The sequence below is a fragment of the Salmo trutta genome, chromosome 6 (assembly GCF_901001165.1).
Source record: "Salmo trutta chromosome 6, fSalTru1.1, whole genome shotgun sequence".
NCBI classification, from domain to species: Eukaryota; Metazoa; Chordata; class Actinopteri; order Salmoniformes; family Salmonidae; genus Salmo; species Salmo trutta.
The window spans coordinates 17,085,995-17,113,021 of record NC_042962.1 but is presented as its reverse complement, the minus strand read 5'-3'; the positions used below and the strand labels follow the sequence as shown (position 1 = coordinate 17,113,021).

The 27,027-nt window shown below is 43.0% G+C and overlaps 1 protein-coding gene across 1 annotated transcript in view; it reads right to left on the bottom strand.

Moving 5' to 3' along the window:
• The window catches only part of dnah5l (dynein, axonemal, heavy chain 5 like), a 65,744-nt gene extending 40,818 nt beyond the window's left edge, over positions 1 to 24,926 (bottom strand). Inside the window, exons 1-24 of the mRNA XM_029755498.1 lie at positions 24,876 to 24,926; positions 21,480 to 21,551; positions 21,280 to 21,381; positions 20,261 to 20,447; positions 19,525 to 19,690; positions 19,282 to 19,375; positions 18,773 to 18,871; positions 16,950 to 17,131; positions 6,855 to 6,974; positions 6,483 to 6,684; positions 5,753 to 5,848; positions 5,454 to 5,627; positions 4,781 to 4,870; positions 4,279 to 4,434; positions 3,754 to 3,893; positions 3,395 to 3,546; positions 2,913 to 3,120; positions 2,548 to 2,635; positions 2,246 to 2,369; positions 1,871 to 2,040; positions 1,553 to 1,645; positions 953 to 1,156; positions 644 to 724; positions 150 to 554 (exon numbers count right to left, since the gene is read on the bottom strand). Coding sequence (XP_029611358.1) covers positions 150 to 554; positions 644 to 724; positions 953 to 1,156; positions 1,553 to 1,645; positions 1,871 to 2,040; positions 2,246 to 2,369; positions 2,548 to 2,635; positions 2,913 to 3,120; positions 3,395 to 3,546; positions 3,754 to 3,893; positions 4,279 to 4,434; positions 4,781 to 4,870; positions 5,454 to 5,627; positions 5,753 to 5,848; positions 6,483 to 6,684; positions 6,855 to 6,974; positions 16,950 to 17,131; positions 18,773 to 18,871; positions 19,282 to 19,375; positions 19,525 to 19,690; positions 20,261 to 20,447; positions 21,280 to 21,366 — 3,318 coding nt within the window. The 5' untranslated portion in view covers positions 21,367 to 21,381; positions 21,480 to 21,551; positions 24,876 to 24,926. The remainder of the gene's footprint in view (positions 1 to 149; positions 555 to 643; positions 725 to 952; positions 1,157 to 1,552; positions 1,646 to 1,870; positions 2,041 to 2,245; positions 2,370 to 2,547; positions 2,636 to 2,912; positions 3,121 to 3,394; positions 3,547 to 3,753; positions 3,894 to 4,278; positions 4,435 to 4,780; positions 4,871 to 5,453; positions 5,628 to 5,752; positions 5,849 to 6,482; positions 6,685 to 6,854; positions 6,975 to 16,949; positions 17,132 to 18,772; positions 18,872 to 19,281; positions 19,376 to 19,524; positions 19,691 to 20,260; positions 20,448 to 21,279; positions 21,382 to 21,479; positions 21,552 to 24,875) is intronic.
• Between the last annotated feature and the right edge of the window lie 2,101 nt (positions 24,927 to 27,027).

Below are 27,027 nucleotides of genomic sequence, written 5' to 3'. Positions count from 1 at the left end.
AAGATGAATGACAAGCCATGCAGAGCTCAAAAGAATGTTTGGCATCAGAAACCACACTCCACACAGGACAAGTGAATAGAGGAACAATAAAATGTCAGGTGAGAAAACGTGACATGTGAAATACATGACAGGTTTCATTTTCCACCCACCAGTGCATTGAGGTTCCTCCAGGCGTACGTCAGCCCGTCCACCTTCTCAGCATTCCCGTCGCTGAAGATCAACTCGTGGCGGTTGAGCAGGGAAAATGACTCCTCCACGGGGCCGATGGTGGCATCTATCCGGATCTCTGCCTCTCTGACCTCTCGGAGAGAGGCCATGGCTCCCCTAACGTCCTCCAGGTCTTCGACAGGCCTCTGGAGCCTCTTGGTCAGGCATTCCACAAAGGAGTAGATGTCGGCCATGTCGGCTGAGGCCTGGCTGTTCAGCGCAGCTCCAAAGGCCCGTTTCCAGGCACGGCACTCCTGGGTCAGGGAGAGCTTAAGGTGGTCTGTGTGGAACAGGACTGAACCCACAGTGCAGGAAGCTGGCAAGTCTTCAATCTGAGCTTCCATTTTCTGCATGAGGTGAGCAAGTAACACATCAAACAGATCAAAATCTAATGACACCCATCCAATATGTAAAACAATGAGTGAATGTCACTAACAGAGTAGGAGGAAATCTGAGTGCTGAACGCTGGGAGGGATGGACTGGTCTCCAGGAAGGTTTTCACTTCCTCCTCTGGGTCCTGGGGAGAACAATACGAGTCATGTTATATAGATCCGAACGGTCAAATATGATCAAATCATATCAAATCATTGTATACAGTACATCAATTCATCGACATTGTGTCTCTCTCTTTCACTCTTGGCTTCGTACATCCTGGCTCTGGTAGAACTTGAATACTAACGGATCATTCAAAGATGATGCCACCAGCATTCTTTTATGTATCGCTAACATTTCCAGCCCAGCAGACCTGATTCCACAGGGTGGAGAAGTGATGGAACTCCTGCAGTACGTCCCCGGCCTCGGTCCTGAGGGAGGACACGATGGAACCCAGCTGGATGACGGCCTTGGTGACGTCCTTGTGCTCGGCCAGCTGCCGGTCCAGGGGCTTGAGGACCAGCTGCTTGGTCAGGGGGCCGTCGTCCCCAGCGTCCCTCACTGCAGCCTGCTCTGCCTGGGGAGGGGCACAGGGAAAGACCCCAATTTGGATCACTTCTTACATTCAATTTCTGAACAATATTTAAGGTAGGAATAATTATAAGAAAACAATATGATAGTAATACCATTCAGGAATCTTTAGTTTAATTATTTTATTTATTTATTCCACCTTTATTTAACCAGATAAGTCAATTGAGAACCAATTCTCATTTACAATACGACCCGGCCAACAGTGAACAGGACAACACACAATACCACTAAAAATAAATAAAACACACTATATGGAGAAAAGGTACAAATTCATCAAATATACAACAATAAGAAATATTCACAGTGGGTTAGAGCAGAAAAGTCCAAGGCAACACCGCAGACGTAATAAGCAGCAGATACATCGACCAGATAGCAAGCATACCTGAAGCTGCTTGTGATGTAGATGGGAAAATGTCCATAGTGGGATTTCTGTAGCCATTGACAGCACAATGCTCACAACTTTGTTGACAGTACTCTGTGAGACACAAGCAAGGGACAAAAACAGAGGACAATGCCACCATACTATGTGATTTATCAGTGGAAAATAATTTAATATTGAAGAGATAGCAATAAACACAATAATGTGTATATTCACAACATAAAATATACTTAAATATATATATTTTCCATTAATCTTTTCTATCCAATTTGCCAACAAACTTTGATTGTGGACTATTTCTTTAAATGTGTCAAGGAGTACCTGGATGTCCTCCAGACTGGGCTTGAGGACGATGTTGGGAATGGCCAGCTGAATAGAGGCCTTGAAGAGAGGAACCTGGACCTGTGGTCGACTCAGGTACGAGGACGACTGGTACTTGGAACTCGCCACATGAAGCCTTCGCCTCAGAGAATCAAGGGATGACCTTGTAGCTATGAAAATGTAAATTATTATAGGAAAACATACGTCAGTTTAGGGCAGTTTTGGTACTCAGTCAAAAGCAACTAACTATTATTACCAATGTGTATTGTTTTCATTAAATTGTTGCATTTGAATTAATGTCTTGGTTTGATTAAAACAGAGTTGATCCCAACCCCGATGACCTCACATAGGTAAAAGAACAATTGGAAATCTCACCTTTGACCAGGGCCTCTGTGTTCCTCTGGCACAGTTGAGCCATCAGGTTGTAAAAGCAACAGGCTAGACATGACTGACAGCGTGTCTTCTGTTTAGCATCCGGGTGTAGACACTGGAGAGACCCCTGGATCAGAGAACACTGAGGCGTTATACAAATGCTCTATCATTGTTGACAGGTATAGTTGTGCGTTTACTGCTAATGTAACAGAGGTGGTTTCTTGAACCACACTTGTGTGAAAAGTAACTTTGTCCTGAGACCTGAAAACTTGCGCTGTTCCCCCGAGTCAGTCACACTAACCCACCTCTAGGTTGACTACTTCTGCTGGCGTCATCCTCTTTTTCAGCTCATCAGTCATCTCGTACATAGACATTTCCACTTGTTTACTTTGGCTGCAGTGAAATCAAGATAAACAGCTGAAGTGAAACTGAGCAAACGTTTCAAACAATGATACCCTGTTGATTTGATCAATGATGCTGTTGTTGGTAATGGTAATAGAGAGACGATTACTCTGAAAACACCAATCATTTATTTTCCTTTGTCTGTTGGTCACTTGTTGCAAGTCCATATCAAACCATGTAATGACACTAAGATTTCACATATTGGACTAACCCAACATCGGCATAATTGACCTTTCTGTATAATTTGTAGAGCTCAGTCAGCACTCACATGCTCAGTGCCTTCCCAGCAGACCTCACAGTGTCCTCAGCTTGGCTATGAAAGTTTTGGGATGAAACGGGCATATCCTCGGGCAGCACCAGCAGGGCAGTGGACGACATGGCCTGTAGGATTCTCTCGATGCGACACTCCAGTGTATCCATGGCAACCTTTGCAACTTGCTCCAGTTCTTGCAGTACTCCATATACATTCTCTATGACTACAAGAAAAGGACAGTCTGTTTGGTTAAGTCTGAATATTACTGAAAGAACACAATCCCGAATTCAATGCTTCAATCCAGCCCTGCAGTAACACACCTGATTCAGATATTTAACCCAATCATAATCCTCCTTATGGGTTATGATTAGCTGAATCAGGTGTATTACCTCAGGGTTGGAACAAACGCCTGCACACATACTGTACAACCGTCCCCAGGACTGGAATAGGAGAACCCTGTCGAATTTTACCAGTAAACTACAGAGTGTTTCTCTCACATCTGTCAGTGTTGAGTGATGTCCAGGAGAGAGTAGTGAGCCCTGGGGAGAGAGAGTTCTCCACGTGTCTGATGAAGGGCTGCATCAGGGGGAGGAGGATGGGAGGGATCCTGGATAAGACTGCTTCAAAGTCCTGCAGCATTTCCTGTAGCCTGGGACAAAGGGATTTCACTATTAAAACATCCTCTATGATACCAAGGGCATTTTTGCTTCAACTGTTGTAAAATATAGACATGTATTGTACATTAGACCCATAGTCAACACCTGATCACCAAACCTGGTCCTGGGAGATACAGAGTGTTTTGGTTAAGTTCAACACTTGATTACTGAAGCACTTGATTCAATCAATAATATCTCACCTGTTTTGCTGGGCCTTCAGCTCGACTTCTTTGGCACACATATTCAGGATCACCGTTGGGACGGCGATGCCAAGCTTATGCATGCACTTAGCCTCATGCAGAACCTCCAGGACCAAGGAGTCAAGATTAACATATATCGTCTGGGCAGACAAGAATCACAATATTGAAGGGTGAGTTAACAGAGAGAAATTGGAGAGGGTAGGCCTAGCGGTTAAGAGCGTTGGGCCAATAACGTAAAGGTTGCGGGTTAGAATCCACGAGCCAACTATGTGAAAAATCTGCTGATGAGTCCTTGAGCAAGGCACTTAACCCTAATTGCTCCTGTAAGTTGCTAAGGATAAGAGCGTCTGCTAAATGACAAAATGTTATTGTAAATCTCAAATTTGCACAACACACGCTTATATAATGTTGACATTATGAAAAATTATGCAAGGTGTTGCCTAGTTCTATAGCTTTGGCCTCTAAGTAAAAGGCCATTGTCTGAATATAATGTCGACATTAGTGGCACTTTGGAATGGGCAGAACCTTTGTTTCTGGGTCTCTGACGAGCAGCGATGCATTCAGGCCGTGACGGCCCATCTCCACGGCTTGGCTCCAGCCTCTGTGGTACAGGAGCTCATACTCAAGGAGAACGGCGGCCATCTTGTTATAGCTTCTGATCACCTTCCTCATCTCAGGGGTCTGCCAGACAAAAAGAGAAGCATGAGTCTCTGTAACAATATCTACACTAGCATAATGCTCAAAATGAAGCAATGTACTGGGCATGCATTCTAAATATAATGAGAGTATAGATGAAACTGTCTTTTTCTTTGGGGACCATACAAATTAGGTACTGTAGATATCACATTTCATTGATGTCACATTACATTTAATTTCCTTTGATTTGCTTCCCACACAAAAGTATGAATTCAAAAGACAAAAAAAGTGTCAACCCAAAGTATCACCCAAAGTATCACATCTACCTAATTTAGGGTTACATATGAAAAAAAACAATTGAGGAAATGTTATTGAAATTGGAAAACACTACCTTTAGAATGTCCATTTTGTTTTTCAGGATAGACATAGGTAACTCAATCTTTCGGAATAGTTGCTGCGACCACATAATCTTCCCTGCAACCTGCCAGAGAGAGAAGCATTTTAAAACCTGTGAAGACCAAAAATACTCTTGACATTCTTCATGTGCTGTCCGTGTTCTTCACACTGTATTTGTTAAGTATGCCTTAAATGTCTGAAAAGGGATAAATGCATTAGAACAGGGCTCTCCAACCCTGTTCCTGGAGAGCGACCCTCCTGTAGGTTCACACTCCATCCCGGATTGTATCTAACCGGATTCATCTCATCAACCAGCTAATTATTATAATCAGATGTGGAAAAAATACAGGACGGTTGCTCTCCAGGAACATGGTTGTAGAGCCCTGCATTAGATCCTCTTTCATACAGGCCTTGACATTAACACCATAGTCACCCCACATCAAATATAACTGAGGAAGTGCTGCATAGCTCTATGGGCAGCCAGCAAATGTGTGAAATGTATTTTGCAGTAGCCACAGAGGTCTGAGTACATTATACTATAACAAAACAGTGAATGTTTAAGTTGAATGCTGGAAGAAGAACACATAATTCATCATGCTTTTATCATGAAATGCTACCAATTTGCTATGTGCAGCACATTTACGAAAAGTTGGACTACATGGACTCACAGGAGGCATGTTTCGAGGAATGGGAGGGTTGTCCTTCTGCTTTTGATAGAGCTTCCTGACAAGCTCCAGGTCTCGGCTATAGCGCTGCAGTACTGCCATGTATTTGTCTGTGAGATCCAGCTGCTTACCGACGCCATTCTCAAACTTAGAGAGGAGGTCAAGCATTCGCTCAGTCTAATGGTAGAGAAAGAATTCAGCAAAGTGAAAGGTGACGAATCATCATAGAAACATGCTTTACATTTCGAGATTAGTTGGTACCCTTCGATGTCATAGAGACTTTTGGATCAGTGAGAACTCACGGTTAGTGACTGCTCAAACCAGGTCACTAGCAATGACTGGAGAGACTGGAAGAGGCCTTGGATCTGCAACTTGAACTCTGTGTAGTCACTGTCAAACTGAGCAAAGAGCAGGATCTGTAGCACTCGTACAATTCAGAGACAATTTAATACAACGCTTTTGATCAACTTAAAACCCTCACAGAAACCATTATATTACAATTTCATGGAGTTATGGCAGTTGTAATAGCCAGATTGATCAATTGGTATTATCGTCTGTTTTTACAACCAGCACTTCATCATACATTTGATATTAAGGACTCAATCATGGACACTCTCACTCTGTTTTCTGACTGGCTGCTTGCGCTGCTATTATTTGTTGCCTCTATCTGTCCATTTGGCTATTTAGTAGTGCTCTGCTACTTGTATTGTGGTCTGACACTTTGTCGTTTTCTCTTGTTCTGTTGTCTGCCCCTAACATTGTTTGTGCCATGGTGTTTGTTGCCATAGGACTCTCTTCATGTAGTGCGGCGATGCCTCTCTTGTCGTTATGTGCTTTGCTTCCATTGTCTGTCTGGTGATGTATCTGTACTGTTGCCAAGTGTCTTCCGTCTGTGTTTTATTTTATCCCCGCCCCCTGCCCCACAGTAGGCTTTATGTCTCTTGCCAGGCATTCGTTGTAAATGCAATGTTTCTCTTAATTGACCTGCCTGGTAAAATATAGGTCAAATAAATAAATAAAATCAAATAGTACCTCCAACTTGCGGTGGTCAAGCACATTGTAGGTCTTGGACTTGGTGGTGGTCACAATGGTCTGATAGCGAACAAAGATCTTCTCGATCCCCTCCACTTTCATGTGTTGCAGAGATGCGAGGTCCTCCAAAATGGAGGCCATGTCTGCAATCTTCTCCAGTCGCTTGCAGAATGTGTCAAATTTGCCGAAGATGTAATTCTCACTGCAGTGACACAGATGAAGTGTTTATTTGAGGTGCGCTCAATTTGTTTTTGAACTATTTTATTGGTAAAAAAACTGTTTTTACATGTCACTGAGAATAGGAAAAGATAAGCATAGGTAATTAACCCGGGTGTAATTTCTCCAGCAAGCCTGCTTTTTAGTTTTGTTTACCTGAACTCAAACTGCTTGTCGTTGGGGTTGTCCCGAAGCTTCTCTCGCACCCTCTGGAAGCACAGCTGATACTCCTGGTTGAGCTGTGTGCATTCTCTGATCCTCCTCAACATCTCGTTTCTGAGAGGAGATATGCCGTAGACGTCCTTCAATAACACTGTTTCATATGCTAACAAATAAGGCATATAAATCCTTCCAAAGTGGGAATAATATAATTATACTATAATGTTTATTTCGCAATAGTTGCTTGGCACAGTCGTAGGTTTACTTTACTTAAGCACAATGTTTTTAAACATACCCTCACGTGCATCACCATAATTGTTGATTAGTTGGAAGCTAAAATGTAAAATGAACTGCTTTCATTTGAATGTCCTCTAGAAGAGACAAATGTACTTATGAATGAAGCAACATTTTTCAGAGTAGATTTGTCCTGAAATATGAGCATAGTACTGCAGTTTACAGAGTCTTTGAGTTGGAAAGCAGGGCCACTTTCTGCAAGAAGTTATTGGGTGACTTATAATATTGCTTGCATACCATGACTGTGCTGAAAAATTGCCTGCATCCCTAATTCAATCTCAGAGGCTTACTTACTTTACGGAAATAGGTCAAAACGGTTTTATAGCTGCAGTTTGTTAGATTGCAAAATAAATCAATATTTTTCATTCAGGGTTTAATTTGTCTCACATGGAGATCGATTAATATGGGGTATATTTATGTGTATAATGTGGTATAATTATGGCATACAGTATATATACAGTGGAAAGAAAAAGTATGTGAACCCCATTTCTGCATAAATTGGTCATAAAATTTGATCTGATCTTCATCTAAGTCACAACAATAGACAAACACAGTGTGCTTAAACTAATAACACACAAATTATTGTATTTTTCTTGTCTATATTGAATACATAATTTAAACTTTCACAGTGTAGGTTGGAAAAAGTATGTGAAACTCTAGGCTTATGACTTCTCCAAAAGCTAATTGGAGTCAGGAGTCATCTAACCTCGAGTCCAATCAATGAGATGAGATTGGAGATGTTGGTTAAAGCTGCCCTGCCCTATAAAAAGCACTCACAAATGTGAGTTTGCTATTCACAAGAAGCATTGCCTGATGTGAACCATCCCTGGAAGAAAAGAGATCTCAAAATACCTAAGATTAAGAATTGTTGACTTGCATAAAGCAGGAAATGGTTACAAAAGTATCTCTAAAAGCCTTGATGTTGATCAGTCCACGGTAAGGCAAATTGTCTATACATGGAGAAAGTTCAGCCCTGTTGCTACTCTCCCTAAGAGTGCCCATCTTGCAAAGATGACTGCAAGAACAGAGCGCAGAATACTCAATGAGGATAAGAGGAATCCTATAGTTTCAGCTAAAGACTTACTGAAATCTCTGGAACATGCTAACATCTCTGTTGACGAGTCTACGATACGTAAAACACTAAACAAGAATGGTGTTCATGGGAGGACACCACAGAAGAAGCCACTGCTGTCCAAAAAAAACATTGCTGCACGTCAGAGGTTTGCAAAAGAGCACCTGGATGTTCCACAGCGCTACTGGCAAAATATTCTGTGGACAGATGAAACTAAAGTTGTGTTGTTTGGAAGGAACATACAACACTATGTGTGGAGAAAAAAAGGCACAGCACACCAGCATCAAAACTTCATCCCCACTGTAAAGTATAGTGGAGGGAGCATCGGGGTTTGGGGCTGCTTTGCTGCCTCAGGGCCCAGACAGCTTGCTATCATCGACAGAAAAATGAATTCCCAGTAGTATTTTGACGGCTGGATAAAAAACGTACCCGATTTAATCTGATTATTAGTCCTGCCCAGAAACTAGAATATGCATATAATTATTAGCTTTGGATAGAAAACACTCCAAAGTTTCTAAAACTGTTTGAATGGTGTCTGTGAGTATAACAGAACTCATTTGGCAGGCCAAAACCTGAGAAGATTCTGTTCAGGAAGTACCCTGTCTGAGCATTTCTTCCCCTTGTTGATTCTCTCTATCTATTACAAGGGATCTCTGTTGTTACGTGACACTTCCCACGTCTCCAATGGGCTCTCAGAGCCCGGGAAAAACCTGAATGACGTAATTCAAAGCCCTGGCTGAAACACACGAGAGCTTTTGCTAAGTGGTCTATCAGAGGACAAAGGCTTAGGCGCGTGACCTGCCCCGCCCCCCGCCTTTCGGTTTTTCCCTCTGTTTACAGACACGCAGATTCCCGGTCGGAATATTATCGCTTTTCTACGAGATAAATTGCATAAAAATAGATTTTAAACAGCGGTTGACATGCTTCGAAGTACGGTAATGGAATATTTATAATTTTTTTGTCACGTTATGCGCCACCGTGATTTACCATTCGGATAGTGTCTAGAACGCACGAACAAAACGTCGCTGATGGAACATAACGATGGATTATTTGGGACCAAACCAACATTTGTTATTGAAGTAGAAGTCCTGGGAGTGCATTCTGACGAAGAACAGGAAAGGTAAGACCATTTTTCTTATAGGAAATGTGATTTTGGTGAAGGCTAAACTGGGTGGGTGTCTAAATAGCTAGCCCGTGATTTCTGGGCTATGTACTTAGAATATTGCAAAATGTGCTTCATCCGAAAAGCTATTTTAAAATCGGACATATCGAGTGCATAGAGGAGTTCTGTATCTATAATTCTTAAAATAATTGTTATGCTTTTTGTGAACGTTTATCGTGAGTAATTTAGTAAATTGTTAGTAAATTCCCCGGAAGTTTGCGGGGGTATGCTAGTTCTGAACGTCACATGCTAATGTAAAAAGCTGGTTTTTGATATAAATATGAACTTGATTGAACAGACATGCATGTATTGTATAACATAATGTCCTAGGTGTGTCATCTGATGAAGATCATCAAAGGTTAGTGCTGCATTTAGCTGTGGTTTTGTTTTTTGTGACATTATATGCTAGCTTGAAAAATGGGTGTCTGATTATTTCTGGCTGGGTACTCTGCTGACATAATCTAATGTTTTGCTTTCGCTGTAAAGCCTTTTTGAAATCGGACAGTGTGGTTAGATTAACGAGAGTCTTGTCTTTAAATAGCTGTAAAATAGTCATATGTTTGAAAAATGGAAGTTTTCGGATTTTAGAGGAATTTGTATTTCGCGCCACGCCCATCATTGGATATTGGAGCAGACGTTCCGCTAGCGGAACATCTAGATGTAAGGTTTTTAATGAAGACACTTGACAAAATAACAAAACGACCAACACAGTCCCGTCAGGTACACTTAGACTAAACAGAAAACACCTACCCACAACCCCAAAGGAAAAACAGGCTGCCTAAGTATGGCTTCCAATCAGAGACAACGAAAGACACCTGCCTCTGATTGGAAACCATACCCAGCCGAACATGAAAACCAACACATAGAAATAGATAACTAGAACAAACCCACATCGAAACAGAAAACCCAAAATACATACAAAACAAACCCCCCCTGCCCTGACCATCTACTATGGCAAATGACCTCTTTCACTGGTCAGGACGTGACACTTCCTTGCTGAACGGCCTTTCGGGTTATGTCGATATAGGACTCATTTTACTGTGGATATAGATACTTTGTACCTGTTTCCTCCAGCATCTTCACAAGGTCCTTTGCTGTTGTTCTGGGATTGACTTGCACTTTCGCACCAAAGTACATTCATCTCTAGGAGACAGAACGCGTCTCCTTCCTGAGCGGTATGACGGCTGCATGGTCCCATGGTGTTCATACTTGCGTACTATTGTTTGTACAGATGAATGTGGTACCTTCAGGTGTTTGGAAATTGCTCCCAAGGATGAACCAGACTTGTGGAGGTCTACAATTTTTTTCTGAGGTCTTGGCTGATTTCTTTTGATTTTCCTATGATGTCAAGTGTAACAGTGTAGGTTCTGTCCCTCTCTTCGCCCCAACCCGGGCTCGAACCAGGGACCCTTGCACACATCAACAACTGATAGCCACGAAGCATTGTTACCCATCGCGCCACAAAAGCTACGGATCTTGCAACGCAAGGGGAAACCCTACTTCAAGTCTCAGAGCGAGTGACATCACTGATTGAAACGCTATTAGCGCGCACCACCGCTAACTAACTAGCCATTTCACATCGGTTACACAAGCAAAGAGGCACTGAGTTTGAAGGTAGGCCTTGAAATACGTCCACAGGTACACCTCCAATAGACTCAAATGATGTCAATTAGCCTATCAGAAGCTTCTAAAGCCATGACATCATTTTCTGGAATTTTCCAAGCTGTTTTAAGGCACAGTCAACAAAGTGTATGTAAACTTCTGACCCACTGGAGTTGTGATACAGTGAGTTTTAAGCGAAATAATCTGTCTGTAAACAATTGTTGGAAAAATTACTTGTGTCATGCACAAAGTAGATGTCCTAACCGACTTGCCAAAACTATAGTTTGTTAACAAGACATTTGTGGAGTGGTTGAAAAACGAGTTTTAATGACTCCAACCTAAGTGTATGTGAACTTCCGACTTTAACTGTGTGTATATATATATATACAATGTAGAAAATAGTAAAAATAAAGAAAAACCCCTGAATAAGTAGGTGTGTCCAAACTTTTGACTGGTACTGTGTGTGTGTGTGTGTTATTTATATATATATATATATATATATATATATATATATATATATATATATATATATATATATATAAATAACACACACACACACACAGTACCAGTCAAAAGTTTGGACACACCTACTTATTCAGGGGTTTTTCTTTATTTTTACTATTTTCTACATTGTAGAATAATAGTGAAGACATCAGAACTATGAAATAGCAAGTGACCTGTTTCACGGGTCACTACTAATGTAAACTTTTTTTTATAAAAATGTGTTTTTTGGCAGAAATGCCTTCTCAAACATGTGAACTTTTATATGCCTTAATAACAAACTTGTGTGCCACCTGGAAATATGAATAAAATTGTTAAATACAAGCCTAGTTGGTTGAGATAATGAGTTGGCTGGACATGCCGAGAGATGAGTTTGGATTGGTCTGCCATATAGAACGCTTCTGTCAATTTCAGCTGGTCAGTATGTCTAGGTAATCCTGTCTAACACTGCTTTTTTAAATGCATCTCTTTTTGGAGGACTGAGTTTTGAAATCAGTGGAATTCGAGTATGATAGCTAAGGAGATGGAGAAAACACCTGTCTCTGGATTACGTCTTCAAACTAAGGGCAACCATCGCATCCGACAGGAGACGTGTCCAACGATGAATGATGTATACGGGTAAGATAGTCTTGCTAGATACATTTTCAGATATTACACATTTCTAATTTTGACAGAAAGAGCTATTTGCTTGGTTAGATACAGTTTATCAAGTTTATCAACTTCCAAAGCCAAATTTCTTTCCCATTGTTCCTCAACTGTAGTGTATGATATACCATTTTGTAGCGCTGCGTCTCTACTTTTATCCAATGTAAAAAACACAATTTCATATTTTGCTACATAAGACCGATTTGAAACCGTCAGTCACACACATATGGAATCATGTCGTAATCAAAAAAGAGTTAAACAAATCAGAATATATTTTTGATTTTATATTCTTCAAATTAGCCACCCTTTGCCTTGACGACAGCCTTGCACACTCTTGGCATTCTCTCAACCAGCTTCATGAGGAATGCTTTTCCAACAGTCTTCAAGGAGTTTCCACATATGCTGAGCAACATGATTCCATATGTGATTCCATATGTGATATTTCATAGTTTTGATGTCTTCACTATTATTCTACAATGTAGAAAACAGTAAAAATAAAGAAAAAACCTTGAATGAGTAGATGTGTCCAAACTGTTGACTCGTACTGTATATATATATATATATATAAATATATACAGTGAGGGAAAAAAGTATTTGATCCCCTGCTGATTTTGTACATTTGCCCACTGACAAAGAATTGATCAGTCTATAATTTTAATGGTAAGTTTATTTAAACAGTGAGAGACAGAATAACAACAAAACATTCCAGAAAAACACATGGCAAAAATGTTATAAATTGATTTGCATTTTAATGAGGGAAATAAGTATTTGACCCCCTCTCAATCAGAAAGATTTCTGGCTCCCAGGTGTCTTTTATACAGGTAACGAGCTGAAATTAGGAGCACACTCTTAAAGGGAGTGCTCCTAATCTCAGCTTGTTACCTGTATAAAGGACACCTGTCCACAGAAGCAATCAATCAATCAGATTCCAAACTCTCCACCATGGCCAAGACCAAAGAGCTCTCCAAGGATGTCATGGACAAGATTGTAGACCTACACAAGGCTGGAATGGGCTACAAGACCATCGCCAAGCAGCTTGGTGAGAAGGTGACAACAGCGATTATTCGCAAATGGAAGAAACACAAAAGAACTGTCAATCTCCCTCGGCCTGGGGCTCCATGCAAGATCTCACCTCGTGGAGTTGCAATGATCATGAGAACAGAGAGGAATCAGCCCAGAACTACACGGGAGGATCTTGTCAATGATCTCAAGGCAGCTGGGACCATAGTCACGAAGAAAACAATTGGTAACACACTACGCCGTGAAGGACTGAAATCCTGCAGTGCCCGCAAGGTCCCCCTGCTCAAGAAAGGACATATACATGCCCGTCTGAAGTTTGCCAATGAACATCTGAATGATTCAGAGGACAACTGGGTGAAAGTGTTGTGGTCAGATGAGACCAAAATGGAGCTCTTTGGCATCAACTCAACTCGCCGTGTTTGGAGGAGGAGGAATGCTGCCTATGACCCCAAGAACACCATCCCCACCGTCAAACATGGAGGTGGAAACATTATGCTTTGGGGGTATTTTTCTGCTAAGGGGACTGGACAACTTCACCGCATCAAAGGGACGATGGACGGGGCCATGTACCGTCAAATCTTGGGTGAGAACCTCCTTCCCTCAGCCAGGGCATTGAACATGGGTCGTGGATGGGTATTCCAGCATGACAATGACCCAAAACACACGGCCAAGGCAACAAAGGAATGGCTCAAGAAGAAGCACATTAAGGTCCTGGAGTGGCCTAGCCAGTCTCCAGACCTTAATCCCATAGAAAATCTGTGGAGGGAGCGGAAGGTTCGAGTTGCCAAACGTCAGCCTCGAAACCTTAATGACTTGGAGAAGATCTGCAAAGAGGAGTGGGACAAAATCCCTCCTGAGATGTGTGCAAACCTGGTGGCAAGCTACAAGAAACGTCTGACCTCTGTGATTGACAACAAGGGTTTTGCCACCAAGTACTAAGTCATGTTTTGCAGAGGGGTCAAATACTTATTTCCCTCATTAAAATGCAAATCATTTTATAACATTTTTGACATGCGTTTTTCTGGATTTTGTTGTTGTCACGTCCTGACCAGTAAAGATGTTATTTTGTTATTATAGTATGGTCAGGGTGTGGCAGGGGGGTGTTTGTTTTGTGTGTTTTGGGATGTTGGGTTTGATCTATGTTATCTATTTCTATGTTTTCCTTTCTAGTTCTTCTATTTCTATGTTGTGTATGTTTGGGTTGATCTCCAATTGGAGGCAGCTGATCCTCATTGCCTCTGATTAGAGATCATATTTAAGTAGGGGTTTTTCTTCATGGGTTTTGTGGGTAGTTGTTTCCTTGTATAGTCTGAGCACCTTACGGGACTGTTTTCGTCGTTTGTTTTGTGTAAGTGTTTTGTTTTTCCTTTGAATAAAAGAAGATGTTCAGTATACCCGCTGCAGTTTGGTCCACTCCATACGACAAACGTTACAGTTGTTGTTATTCTGTCTCTCACTGTTCAAATAAACCTACCATTAAAATTATAGACTGATAATTTCTTTGTCAGTGGGCAAACGCAGGGGATCAAATACTTTTTTCCCTCACTATATATATATATATATATATATATATATATATATATATATATTGAGCCTGTAATCGAACCCACAAATGCTGATGCTCCAGATACTCAACTAGTCTAAAGAAGGACCGTTTTATTGCTTCTTTAATCACAACAGTTTGCAGCTGTGCAAACATAATTGGAAAAGTGTTATCTAATGATCAATTAGTCTTTTAAAATGATAAACTTGGATTAGCTAACACAGCGTGCCATTGGAACACAGGAATGATGGTTGCTGATAACGTGCCTATGTATGCCTACGTAGATATTCCATAAAAAAATCTGCCGTTTCCAGCTACAATAGTCATTTACAACAATAACAATGTCTACGCTGTATTTCTGACCAAAAATGTGCTTTTCTTTCAAAAACAAGGACATTTCTAAGTGACCCCAATATATATATACATACACACACAGTGCATTCGGGAAGTATTCAGACCCCTTCCCTTTTTCCACATTTTGTTACCTTACAGCCTTATTCTAAAATGTATTAAATTACATTTTTTCCTCATTTATCTACACACAATACTCCACAATGACAAAACGAGAACAGGCTTTTAGAAATGTTTGCAAATGTATTAAGATAAAAAAAACAGAAATACCTTATTTACATACTGTAAGTGTTCAGACCCTTTGCTATGGCACTCGAAATTGAGCTCAGGTGCATCCTGTTTCCATTAAGGTACACATCTGTCTATATAAGGTTCCACAGTTGACAATGCATGTCAGAACATAAACCAAGCCATAAGGTCGAAGGAATTGTCCGTGGAGCTCAGAGACAGGATTGTGTCGAGGCACAGATCTGGGGAAGGGTACCAAAAAATGTCTGCAGCATTGAAGGTCCCCAAGAACACAGTGGCCTTCAGCGTTTTTAAATGGAAGTCTGGAACCACCAAGACTCTTCCTAGAGCTGACCGCCCAGCCAAACTGAGCAAGCGGGGGAGAAGGGCCTTGGTCAGAGAGGTGACCAAGAACCCGATGGTCACTCTGACAGAGCTCCAGAGTTCCTCTGTGGTGATGGGAGAACCTTCCAGAATGACAACCATCTCTGCAGCACTCCACCAATCAGGCCTTTAGGGTAGAGTGGCCAGACGGAAGCCACTCCTCAGTAAAAGGTAAATGACAGCCTGCTTGGAGTTTGCCAAAAGGCACCCAAAGGACTCAGACCATGAGAAACAAGATTTTCTGGTCTGATGAAACCAGGATTGAACTCTTTTGCCTGAATGCCAAACGTCACGTCTGGAGGAAACCTGACACCATCCCTATGGTAAATCATTGTTTTTCAGCGGTAGGGACTGTGAGACCAGTTGAGGGAAAGATGAAAAGAGAAAAGTACAGAGAGATCCTTGATGAAATCCTGCTCCAGAGCGCTCAGTACCTCAGACTGGGGCGACGGTTCACCTTCCAACAGGACAAGGACCTTAAGCACACAGCCAAGACAACGCAGGAGTGGCTTTGGGACAGTCTCTGAATGTCCTTGAGTGGCCCAGCCAGAGCCCGGACTTGGACCCGATCTAACATCTCTGGAGAGACCTGAAAATAGTTGTGCAGCAACGCTCCCCATCCAACCTGACAGAGCTTGAGCGGATCTGCCGAGAAGAATGGGAGAAACTCACCAAATACAGGTGTGCCAAGCATGTAGTGTCATACCCAAGAAGTCTCGAAGCTGTAATCGCTACCAAAGGTGCTTCAACAAAGTACTGAGCAAAGCGTCTGAATATTTACGTAAATATTTTATTTCCGTTTTTTATTTTTAATACATTTGCAATTCTAAAAACCTGTTTTTGCTTTGTCTTTATAGGGTATTGTGTGTAGATTGTTGAGGGAACAAACTATTTAATCCATTTTAGAATACGACTGTAACGTAACAAAATGTGAAAAAAGTCAAGAGGTCTGAATACTTTCCGAATGTATTGTATATATATAAATTGCATAACAAGGGGCATTTTCTTATGTTAAGAATGCAACATGTCATAAGTCTGACAATACAGGTTTAAAACATTAATAATGTCCGCTCGTGTTTCTGTAGCAACCAGGCAGGAACACTGCTAAGGACATATAATACATGTTCACTTCAGCAGACCAGAAAAATTGCAGAGCATCATTGATTTTGTACCAGGGAGGATGAAAGCCAGCTGTGTGGCTCATTTGCTAAGAGTGTGCTGCTAGCAATGCCTAGGTTGTGGCTTCAATTCCTTCAGTGATCACATATATTATTATATCTGGATAAATACCTGTCATGATCCCAGACCTTGGCCACATCCTGGCATAGGTAGGCCTTGCAGGTTGTAATCATCTGGTTGGTGACCTTGACAAAGAGAGAGGTCATTCTCTCTGAGGTGTTGTAGTACTGGGAGATGCTGTGGATCATACGGATGCTGTTCATCAGGCTGGGGATGTGTTCCAACATGGTTGTCTAGAAGAGGTAATAAACAGTGACATGTTTTGTCTAATTGGTCGTACACATACAGGTGCAGTGTTTTAATATTGTCGTCTTATATCTTATGTCTGTTTGTGGCATGCACAGTTCCAAGGATCTGCATATAAACATACATGAGCTAAGGCTGTGAGGACATTTTGCACTTTGCAAAAGCATTAATCCGAATGGCTAAAGTCATAAGCATTAGAATTTCTAGCCTTAGAAGCCCTCAGAATATACAGTCTTAGAATATTATTTGGCAGAATTTTCATCAATCTATTGCATATTTCCACCCACCCTGATATCACTGAAAAACAGATTTTATCTCAAAGCCATTAGACTGTTAAATAGCTATCACTAGCCAGCCTCCACACAGTACCCTGCCCTACTGAACTTAGTCACTGTCACTGGCCGGCTACCACCCGGTTACTCTACCATGCACCTTAGAGGCTGTTTCCCTATGTACATAAACATGAAACACCGGTCACTTTAATAATGTTTACATGCTGTTTTACCTATTTCACATGTATACTGTATTCTAGTCAAGGCCACCCTATTTAACTATTGCTGTACATATACTATTCCTCAGATATACTACACATTCTATCCACATACTGTCCATAATGTCTGTACATCCCATCACATACTGTCCATAATGTCTGTACATCCCATCACATACTGTCCATAATGTCTGTGCATCCCATCACATACTGTCCATAATGTCTGTACATCCCATCACATACTGTCCATAATGTCTGTGCATCCCATCACATACTGTCCATAATGTCTGTACATCCCATCACATACTGTCCATAATGTCTGTGCATCCCATCACATACTGTCCATAATGTCTGTTTATCCCATCACATACTGTCCATAATGTCTGTACATCCCATCACATACTGTCCATAATGTCTGTACATCCCATCACATACTGTCCATAATGTCTGTACATCCCATCACATACTGTCCATAATGTCTGTACATCCCATCACATACTGTCCATAATGTCTGTTTATCCCATCACATACTGTCCATAATGTCTGTACATCCCACCACATACTATCCATAATGTCTGTTTATCCCATCACATACTGTCCATAATGTCTGTTTATCCCATCACATACTGTCCATAATGTCTGTTTATCCAATCACATACTGTCCATAATGTCTGTGCATCCCATCACATACTGTCCATAATGTCTGTGCATCCCATCACATACTGTCCATAATGTCTGTTTATCCCATCACATACTGTCCATAATGTCTGTACATCCCATCACATACTGTCCATAATGTCTGTACATCCCATCACATACTGTCTATATAATGTCTATATGTATGTATTAAAATGTAATTAAGTGTATATATACACACACAGTATATATATATATATATATATATATATATACACATACACACACACACACACTCCGGACTCCGACATTGCTCGTCCTAATATTTCTATATTTATTATTTCCATTCTTTTACTTTTAGATTTGTGCGTGTTGTTGTGTATTGTTAGATATTACTGCACTGTTGGAGCTAGGAACACAAGCACTTCGCTGCACCTGCAATAACATCTGCTAAATATGTGTATGCAACCAATAAAATGTTGTTTGATGTCAACGTTCTTACCGGAGTGCACTTTCCAAGTGGGCCAAAGAACTTCTCCAATGTGTAGAGGTATTTCACATTGTCTTTTGCTTCATTTGCCACAACAGTGATGTTTCCATCCTACAGCAGATAAGATTCATGTTATGTTTCTACAGGGCTTGATTTTACTTCCACACAACCCCACTGAACTGTGTGAAATGCACAATAAAAATCACTGTACTCTGTATCGGGATATCAAATCAAACTTCATTTGTCACGTGTGCCGAGAAATGCTTACTTACTGGCCCTTAACCAACGGTGCAGTTCAAGCATTATATGCATATATATTATAAGCATATATGAGCATTAGTCCGAAAGGTAACACTTGAATTCAAAATATCCTTGATAAATTTGACTGAATGCAACTGATAATAAATGCCTGCCTTTACATATACAGTATATAGAAAATAGAGGCCTTTACATATACAGTATATAGAAAATAGAGGCCTTTACATATACAGTATATAGAAAATAGAGAGAGTGAAACTGACCAGCTCTCTCCAAGTCCTTAGTGTCTTTGACTTGGCCACCTGCAGCACTCCAATAACCTTCTTCACATGAGGTCGTTTGATCTCATCCATTAGGCTGAGAAAACATAGATCACATTCAATATAGACTAGTGTGCACTCAACCAACACACCAACCAAGACATGCAGCATTCAAAAAAACTATTGGCCAGCATAACAGAACAATTCATTGGAATAGGCAGGAAACCTAGCAGTTAAGAGCGCTACCTGTTAAAAGTGGTCATGCGGCTTTTCCAATGCTCCAGTTCAGCAGAGGGCCCTATATCATCGGCCTCCTTCCTCATTTGCTCGCCCTCTGTCAGCACCTGTTCGATCTGGTGGGCCCAGTGAAGAAGAACTCCCTCCAGCTCCTCCACCAGCTCGGAGTTATTGGCTGGAGGGAAGAGACAAACTGTCTATGCTACAGACTTTGAGCATTACTTTCCTCATATGCAGTATGAGTTTAGCAGTACCGCTGACATTGCCGTTTCTCTATGATGCTTGTTCATGTCCAGTATCTGCCCTTGTAGGATGTACTCACAGGAGGTTGGTGGCATCTTTATTGAGGAGGACGGGCTTGTGGTAATGGCTGGAGCGGAATCAGAGGAACGGTATCAAATACATCAAACGCATGGTTTCCATGTGTTTGATGCCATTCCGTTTGTGCCATTCCAGCCATTATTTTGAGCCGTCCTCCCCTCAGCAGCCTCCTGTGGATGTGCTGTACTATACATCGTCTATTCTACTCAAATAGATTTTTCAGAGGGTCTTTGCACAGGACTACCAATTAAATTAAGTTAAATCAACTGTATTAATCCCTAAGGGGGAATAATTGCTCGGCATAACAGTGACAGGCAAATAAGTAAGAATGAATAGAAATACCACAACATACAACAGAGTGGACAGTCGCTAATCACACACAAAAACCTAAACTTCAAAACCATAACTTAGGTAACTTCTATACCTGCAGCTGTGTAGTCTGCTGGGCCTAGCAGGCTGCTTAGGCTCTGTCCAGTGTCCACTCTGTGGAGTTGGAACCTTCCCTCCATATTCAGTCTGGCAGAGGAGAGGTTGCTAATGAACTTGTCCACTGAACTCAGGAAGTCCTGAATCTGAGCATTCTGAAGTCCATCCTTAATGGAGCCCCAATTCTGGTGAGGTTTGAACAAAACATTTACTGGAGTTGAAGTAGAGGAGATATAGGAGAGTTTAAATCAAATTGTATTTGTCACATGCGCTGAATACAACAGGTGTAGACCTTATCATACTAGCCCTTAACATACAAGCCCTTAACAAACAATGCAGTTTAAGAAACAGAGTTAAGAAAATATTTACTAAATAAAAAGTAACACAATAACATAACAATAACGAGGCTATATACAGGGGGTACTGGTACCGAGTAAATGTGCAGGGGTACAGGTTATTCGAGGTCATTTGTACATGTAGGTAGGGGTAAAGTGATTATGCATGGATAAACACAGAGTAGCAGTACTGTAAAAACAAAGGGGTGTGGGTACGGGGGGTCAATGTAAATTGTCCCGTGCGGTAGCAGTGATAACAGTCTATGACTTGGGTGACTGGAGTCTGTGACAATTTTTGGAGCCTTCCTCTGACACCGCCAAGTATATAGGTCTTTGATGGCAGAAAGTTGCCATACCAGGTGGCCCCAGTTGCCATACCAGGTGGTGATGCAACCGGTCAAGATGCTCTCGATGGTGCAGCTGCAGAACTTTTTGAGGATCTGGGGACCCATACCAAATCTTTTCAGTCTCCTGAGGGGGAAACTGTGTTGTCATGCCCTCTTCATGACTGACTTGGTGTGTTTGGACCATGATAGTTTGTTGGTGATGTGGACACCAAGGAACTTGAAACTCTTGACCCGCTCCACTACAGCGCCCTGTTATGTTGTGTTTGATTATTCTGTCTACTTTTGAACAACTTAGCATGCATGTTGATAGGGCATTATACTCAATAGGGAATTACCTCTTGAGACTTGAGTGCAGGCAGCATAATTTGTGAGAACAGTTTCTCCAAACTGTACAAAATGCTCCCATTAGTGCAGTCTAGCATTCCGAAATTCACTTCCTGGAAGAAACAAGCAGTACACGAGCAATAGCACAACAATGAAGCAATCCATAAACAGTGCCACTAAAGTGGTGGCCAGAAACGCTAGACTTACTGACCTGAGAAACATTGGCGGTCGTTATGGCCTTGTCTGTCGTTCGCAAGAAAAACAAACACTTTTCAAGTAAGGCCTGAAACATAAGAGCCAACACAGCACATGGTCTGGTGATGAGACTGAATGAGAGAAACAAAGAAAGTGTCTTGTTTTTTACTGATACCATGGAAATCAACACTTAAGAAGTGGCAGAGGCTCTGTCTCCAATACCAACGTAATACAAACATTACCAAACTAGTAATTATGAGGTAATTCTGATACGCTTGTTTGGAGAAGGATGGCTCTGGTATATTTCATGAAGAGTGTTCTTCCCCATTACTATGCCTGCAAGGTGTTGAGTGCAGGACTGTATACTTTAAAGAAAGAATGTGAAAGCCATGAAGCCTGTGTCTTGGAAAGCCATGATGGCATTCAAGTCCCCTTGTCACGTTCTGACCAGTAAAGGGGTTATTTGTTATTGTAGTTTGGTCAGGACGTGGCAGGAGGTGTTTGTTTTATGTGGTTCGGGGTTTGTTGGGATATGTGTTTATGTAGAGGGGTGTTTGTTTAGAGTGTTCCGGGGTTTTGGTTAATGTTCTATGTTAGTATATTTCTCTGTTCTAGTCTAGTCTTTCTATTTCTATGTTTAGTTGATGGGGTTGACCTTCAATTGGAAGCAGCTGCTCTTCATTGCTTCTAATTGAAGGTCTTATTTAAGAGGGGTGTTTTTGTCATGGGATTTGTGGGAAGTTGTTGTTGCACTGCTGTGTTAGCCTGCAATACTGTTCGTTTGTACGTTTTCTTGTTTTGTTAATTAAGTGTTCTAAATAAAAGATAAAATGAGCACTCAACCCGCTGCGCTTTGGTCCAGTATATACGACGACCGTTACAGAACTTCCCACCACAAACGGACCAAGCAGAGGAGGAAGGAGCAGCAAGAGGACTGGACATGGGAAGACATCCTGGACGGCAAGTGATCCTACAGTTGGGAAGAGATCCTGGCCGGAAGGGGTCGCCTCCCATGGGAACAGGTGGAGGCAGCCAGGAGAGCGGAGATAAGAGAGGCTAAAGAAGACCGGGAACGCTACAGGGGAACACGGCTGGCAAGGAAGCCAAAGAGGCAGCCCCAATCATTTTTTTGGGGGGGCACACGGGTAGTTTGGCTAGGGCAGGCAGTAGACCTAAGCCAACTCCCCGTGCTTATTATGGGGAGTGTATGGAGTGGAGAGCGCCGGAGTATGCGGAAGTGCGCACGATCTCGCCCATGCGCACGCACAGTCCGATGCGAGCGATCCCAGCCCCTCGCAAGTGCCGTGCTAGAGTGGGCATCCAGCCTGGAAGGAGGAGGCCTGTGCAGCGCATCTGGCCACCGGTGCGCCTCCTAGGCCCAGGCTACCCTATGCCTGCTCTACGCATGGCAACCATCAGGCCTCTGCACAGCCCAGTTCTCCCTGTGCCAGCACTCCGCTCGTGCAGGGCTGCTATTACCATCCAGCCAGGACGGGTTGTGCAGGAGGTACGCTCCAGACCTCCAGTGCCTACTCATGGCCCGGTGTATCCAGTTCCCACTCCTCGCACTAGCCCTGAGGTGCGTGTCTCCAGTCTGGCGTGTCCAAAGCCAGCACCACGCACCAGGCCTCCAGTGCGTCAGCCCAGTCTAGTACGTCCTGTTCCCGCTCCTCGCACTAGCCGTGGAGTGCGTGTCTCCAGTCTGGTACCTCCACTACCAGCCCCACGCACCAGGCCTCCAGTGCGTCAGCCCAGTCCAGCTCGTCCTGCTCCTGCTCCTCGCACTAGCCCTGTGGTGCGTGTCCCTAGTCTGGCGCGTCCTAAGCCAGCCCCACGCATCAGGCCTTCAGTGCGCAGTCCCCGTCCAGAGCTTCCGACGACAGTGCCTCGTCCAGAGCTTCCGACGACAGTGCCTCGTCCAGAGCTTCCGACGACAGTGCCTCGTCCAGAGCTTCCGACGACAGTGCCTCGTCCAGAGCTTCTGACGACAGTGCCCCATCCAGAGTGTTCGACGACAGTGCCCTGTCCAGAGTGTTCGACGACAGTGCCCCGTCCAGAGTGTTCGACGACAGTGCCCCGTCCAGAGCTTCCGGCGACAGTGCCCCGTAGAGAGACGGCCCACAGTCCGGAGCCGAGAGAGACGGCCCACAGTCAGGAACCGAGAGAGACGGCCCACAGTCAGGAACCGAGAGAGACGGCCCACAGTTAGGAACCGAGAGAGACGGCCCACAGTCAGGAGCCGAGAGAGAAGGCCCACAGTCAGGAGCCGAGAGAGACGGCCCACAGTCAGGAGCCGAGAGAGACGGCCCACAGTCAGGAACCGAGAGAGACGGCGCACAGTCAGGAGCCGAGAGAGACGGCCTACAGTCCGGAGTCGGCGCAGCGAGAGTCGCCCTACAATCTGGAATCGGCGCAGCGAGAGTCGCCTTACAGTCCGGAACCGGCGCAGCGAGAGTCGCCCTACAGTCTGGAATCGGCGCAGCCAGAGTCGCCCTACTGCCCGAGGTCTCCAGTGACGCGCATCAGCCTGAGGTCTCCAGCAACACACATCAGCCCGAGGTCTTCAGCGATGCGCCATAGCCCAGAGACTTCGGGAAGGGTAACATTCAATAATTATTTAGCGGGGGTGGACAGGTTAGGTGGGGGAGTAAGGCCGGAGCCTGAGCCACCTCCATAGTAGGTGGGTTGGGTGGGGGGGGGGGGGGTGTAGCACAACAACCGTCGGTGACGGTGGCCACCCTCCCTTCCCTCCCTTTAGTATGGGATTATTTTTTGGGGGGGGGTTATTTTTTGTGTTTTTTTTGTTTAGGTGCATCCGTGGTCTGCACCTTTGGGGGGGCGGGGGGGGGGGGGGGGGGGTACTGTCACGTTCTGACAAGTAAAGGGGTTATTTGTTATTGTAGTTTGGTCAGGACATGGCAGGGGGTGTTTGTTTTATGTGGTTCGGGGTTTGTTGGGATATGTGTTTATGTAGAGGGGTGTTCCGGGGTTTTGGTTAATGTTCTGTTAGTATATTTCTATGTTCTAGTCTTTCTATTTCTATGTTTAGTTGATGGGGTTGACCTTCAATTGGAAGCAGCTGCTCTTCATTGCTTCTAATTGAAGGTCTTATTTAAGAGGGGTGTTTTTGTCATGGGATTTGTGGGAAGTTGTTGTTGCACTGCTGTGTTAGCCTGCAATACTGTTCGTTCGTACGTTTTCTTGTTTTGTTAATTAAGTGTTCTAAATAAAAGCTAAAATGAGCACAAAGCCCGCTGCGCCATGGTCCAGTATATACGACGACCGTTACACCTCTTTTAGGGCTAGAAACTTTTGTCAGAGATAATTATCAAATGGAAGAAGTTCCGGATGAGGATTTCAAATAAAAGTAGAACCAACACAGACTTAAATCAGTTCTGCAGCAAAACGTTACCTCTGAAGTTCCAGTGGTGACAAAGAGCTTTTTCTGCCCGGGGGTAGAACTGACTGTGTCTGCCCAGGTTGGGTGGTTTGATGAAGGCTGAAAAAAGGGAGATGGGGAATGTACCATCATGTAATATTATAGGACTGATGTTCTTCACTCCATTTTTTTCATGATGACAATGAAGAGAAAGGTCAGTTTACCGCTTTTATGTCTTGATAGAAGAATATCAACCTCTTTGATCCATTAGGCGCAAAAAAATCCTCTATCAAATTGAACTAGAGCAGAGTTTATGGCAGTTAGTATTATTGGAGTTTGGATGCATTTTGTGAATGTCTGACCAAACCCCCCACCCCCCCTTACCTTGTCATCCGATATAAAGGCCTCCTCCACCTCAGTCTCCCCCAGGCTCACACTGTCCACAAGCTTGGCTATGAGGTACTTGTGGCGGGCGTCTAGCATGGCCCGACGCTCATCCTTGGCAGCCCTGGCCTGCTTGGCCATCTCTTTCCTGGCTTCGTTGGAGAGTACCATCGTCCGTTTCCCTGAAACCTAATCACATCCAGACAGAATGAGAGTGAAAGAAAACACAACCTGGCGGAGCTACTGTGACATTCGTTTAGGGAGACAGGGTTTAGGGTTTTCCACATTAAGAAACTTCACCCATATTGTGAGATATGAGTAACTGATCAGTTGTTGCCCATCAAAAGTTAAAATGACTGAGGGGTTAACGCCCTTTGTACCCTTTCAGCTGTCTTGACTTCGTAAATACTCACAGTTGTACTGGCGGTTGAGGAAGGAAGAGCTACCGATGCCGTGTGATTGGTGCTTTTAGGGTTGTGACCTCCTATTCGCCTGTGTCCACTCACACCCACATCTGTTGATATGGCAAAACATGACTGTCTATTTTCATGGCCAATAAAATCAAAGCTTCACATCTATATGTACTGTATGGCATGGTCTGTGTTTGTACTTCCTGTATGTCTATAGTTCTACCCATATACAGTGCCTTGCAAAAGTATTCAACCCCATTGGCAGTTTTCCTATTTTGTTGCATTACAACCTGTAATTTAAATGTATTTTTATTTGGATTTCATGTAATGGACATACACAAAATAGTCCAAATTGGTGAAGTGAAATGAAAAAAACAACTTGTTTCAAAAAATTAAAAAAATTGGAAAAGTGGTGCGTGCATATGTATTCACCACCTTTGCTATGATGCCCCTAAATAAGACCTGTTGCAACCAATTAACTTCAGAAGTCACATAATTAGTTAAATAAAGTCCACCTGTGTGCAATCTAAGTGTCACATGATCTGTCACATGATCTCAGGATATATACATCTGTTCTGAAAGGCCCCCGAGTCTGCAACACCACTAAGCAAGCGGCACCATGAAGACCAAGGAGCTATCCAAACAGGTCAGGGACAAAGTTGTGGAGAAGTACAGATCAGGGTTGGGTTATAAAAAAATATCCCAAACGTTGAACATCCCACGGAGCACCATTAAATCCATTATTTAAAAATGGAAAGAATATGGCAACACAATAAACCTGCCAAGATAGGGCTGCCCACCAAAACTCACAGACCAGGCAAGAAGGGCATTAATCAGAGAGGCAACAAAGAGACCATGGAGGAGCTGAAGGAGCTGAAGGAGCTGCAAAGCTCCACAGCAGAGATTGGAGTATCTGTCCATAGGACCACTTTAAGCTATACTCTCTACAGAGCTGGACTTTATGGAAGTGTGGCCAGAAAAAAAGCCATTGCTTAAATAAATAAATAATCAAACACGTTTGGTGTTCAACAAAAGGCATGTGGGAGACACCCCAAACATATGGAAGAAGGTACCCTGGCCAGATGAGACAAAAATTGAGCTTTTTGGCCATCAAGGAAAACGCTATGTCTGGTGCAAACCCAACACCTCTCATCACCCCGAGAACACCATACCCACAGTGAAGCATGGTGGTGGCAGCATCATGCTGTGGGGATGTTTTTCATCAGCAGGGACTGGGAAACTGGTCAGAATTGAAGGAATGATGGATGGCGCTAAATACAAGGAAATTCTTGAGGGAAACCTGATTCAGTCTTCCAGAGATTTGAGACTGGGATGGAGGTTTACCTTCCAGCAGGACAATAACCCTAAGCATACTGCTAAAGCAACACTCA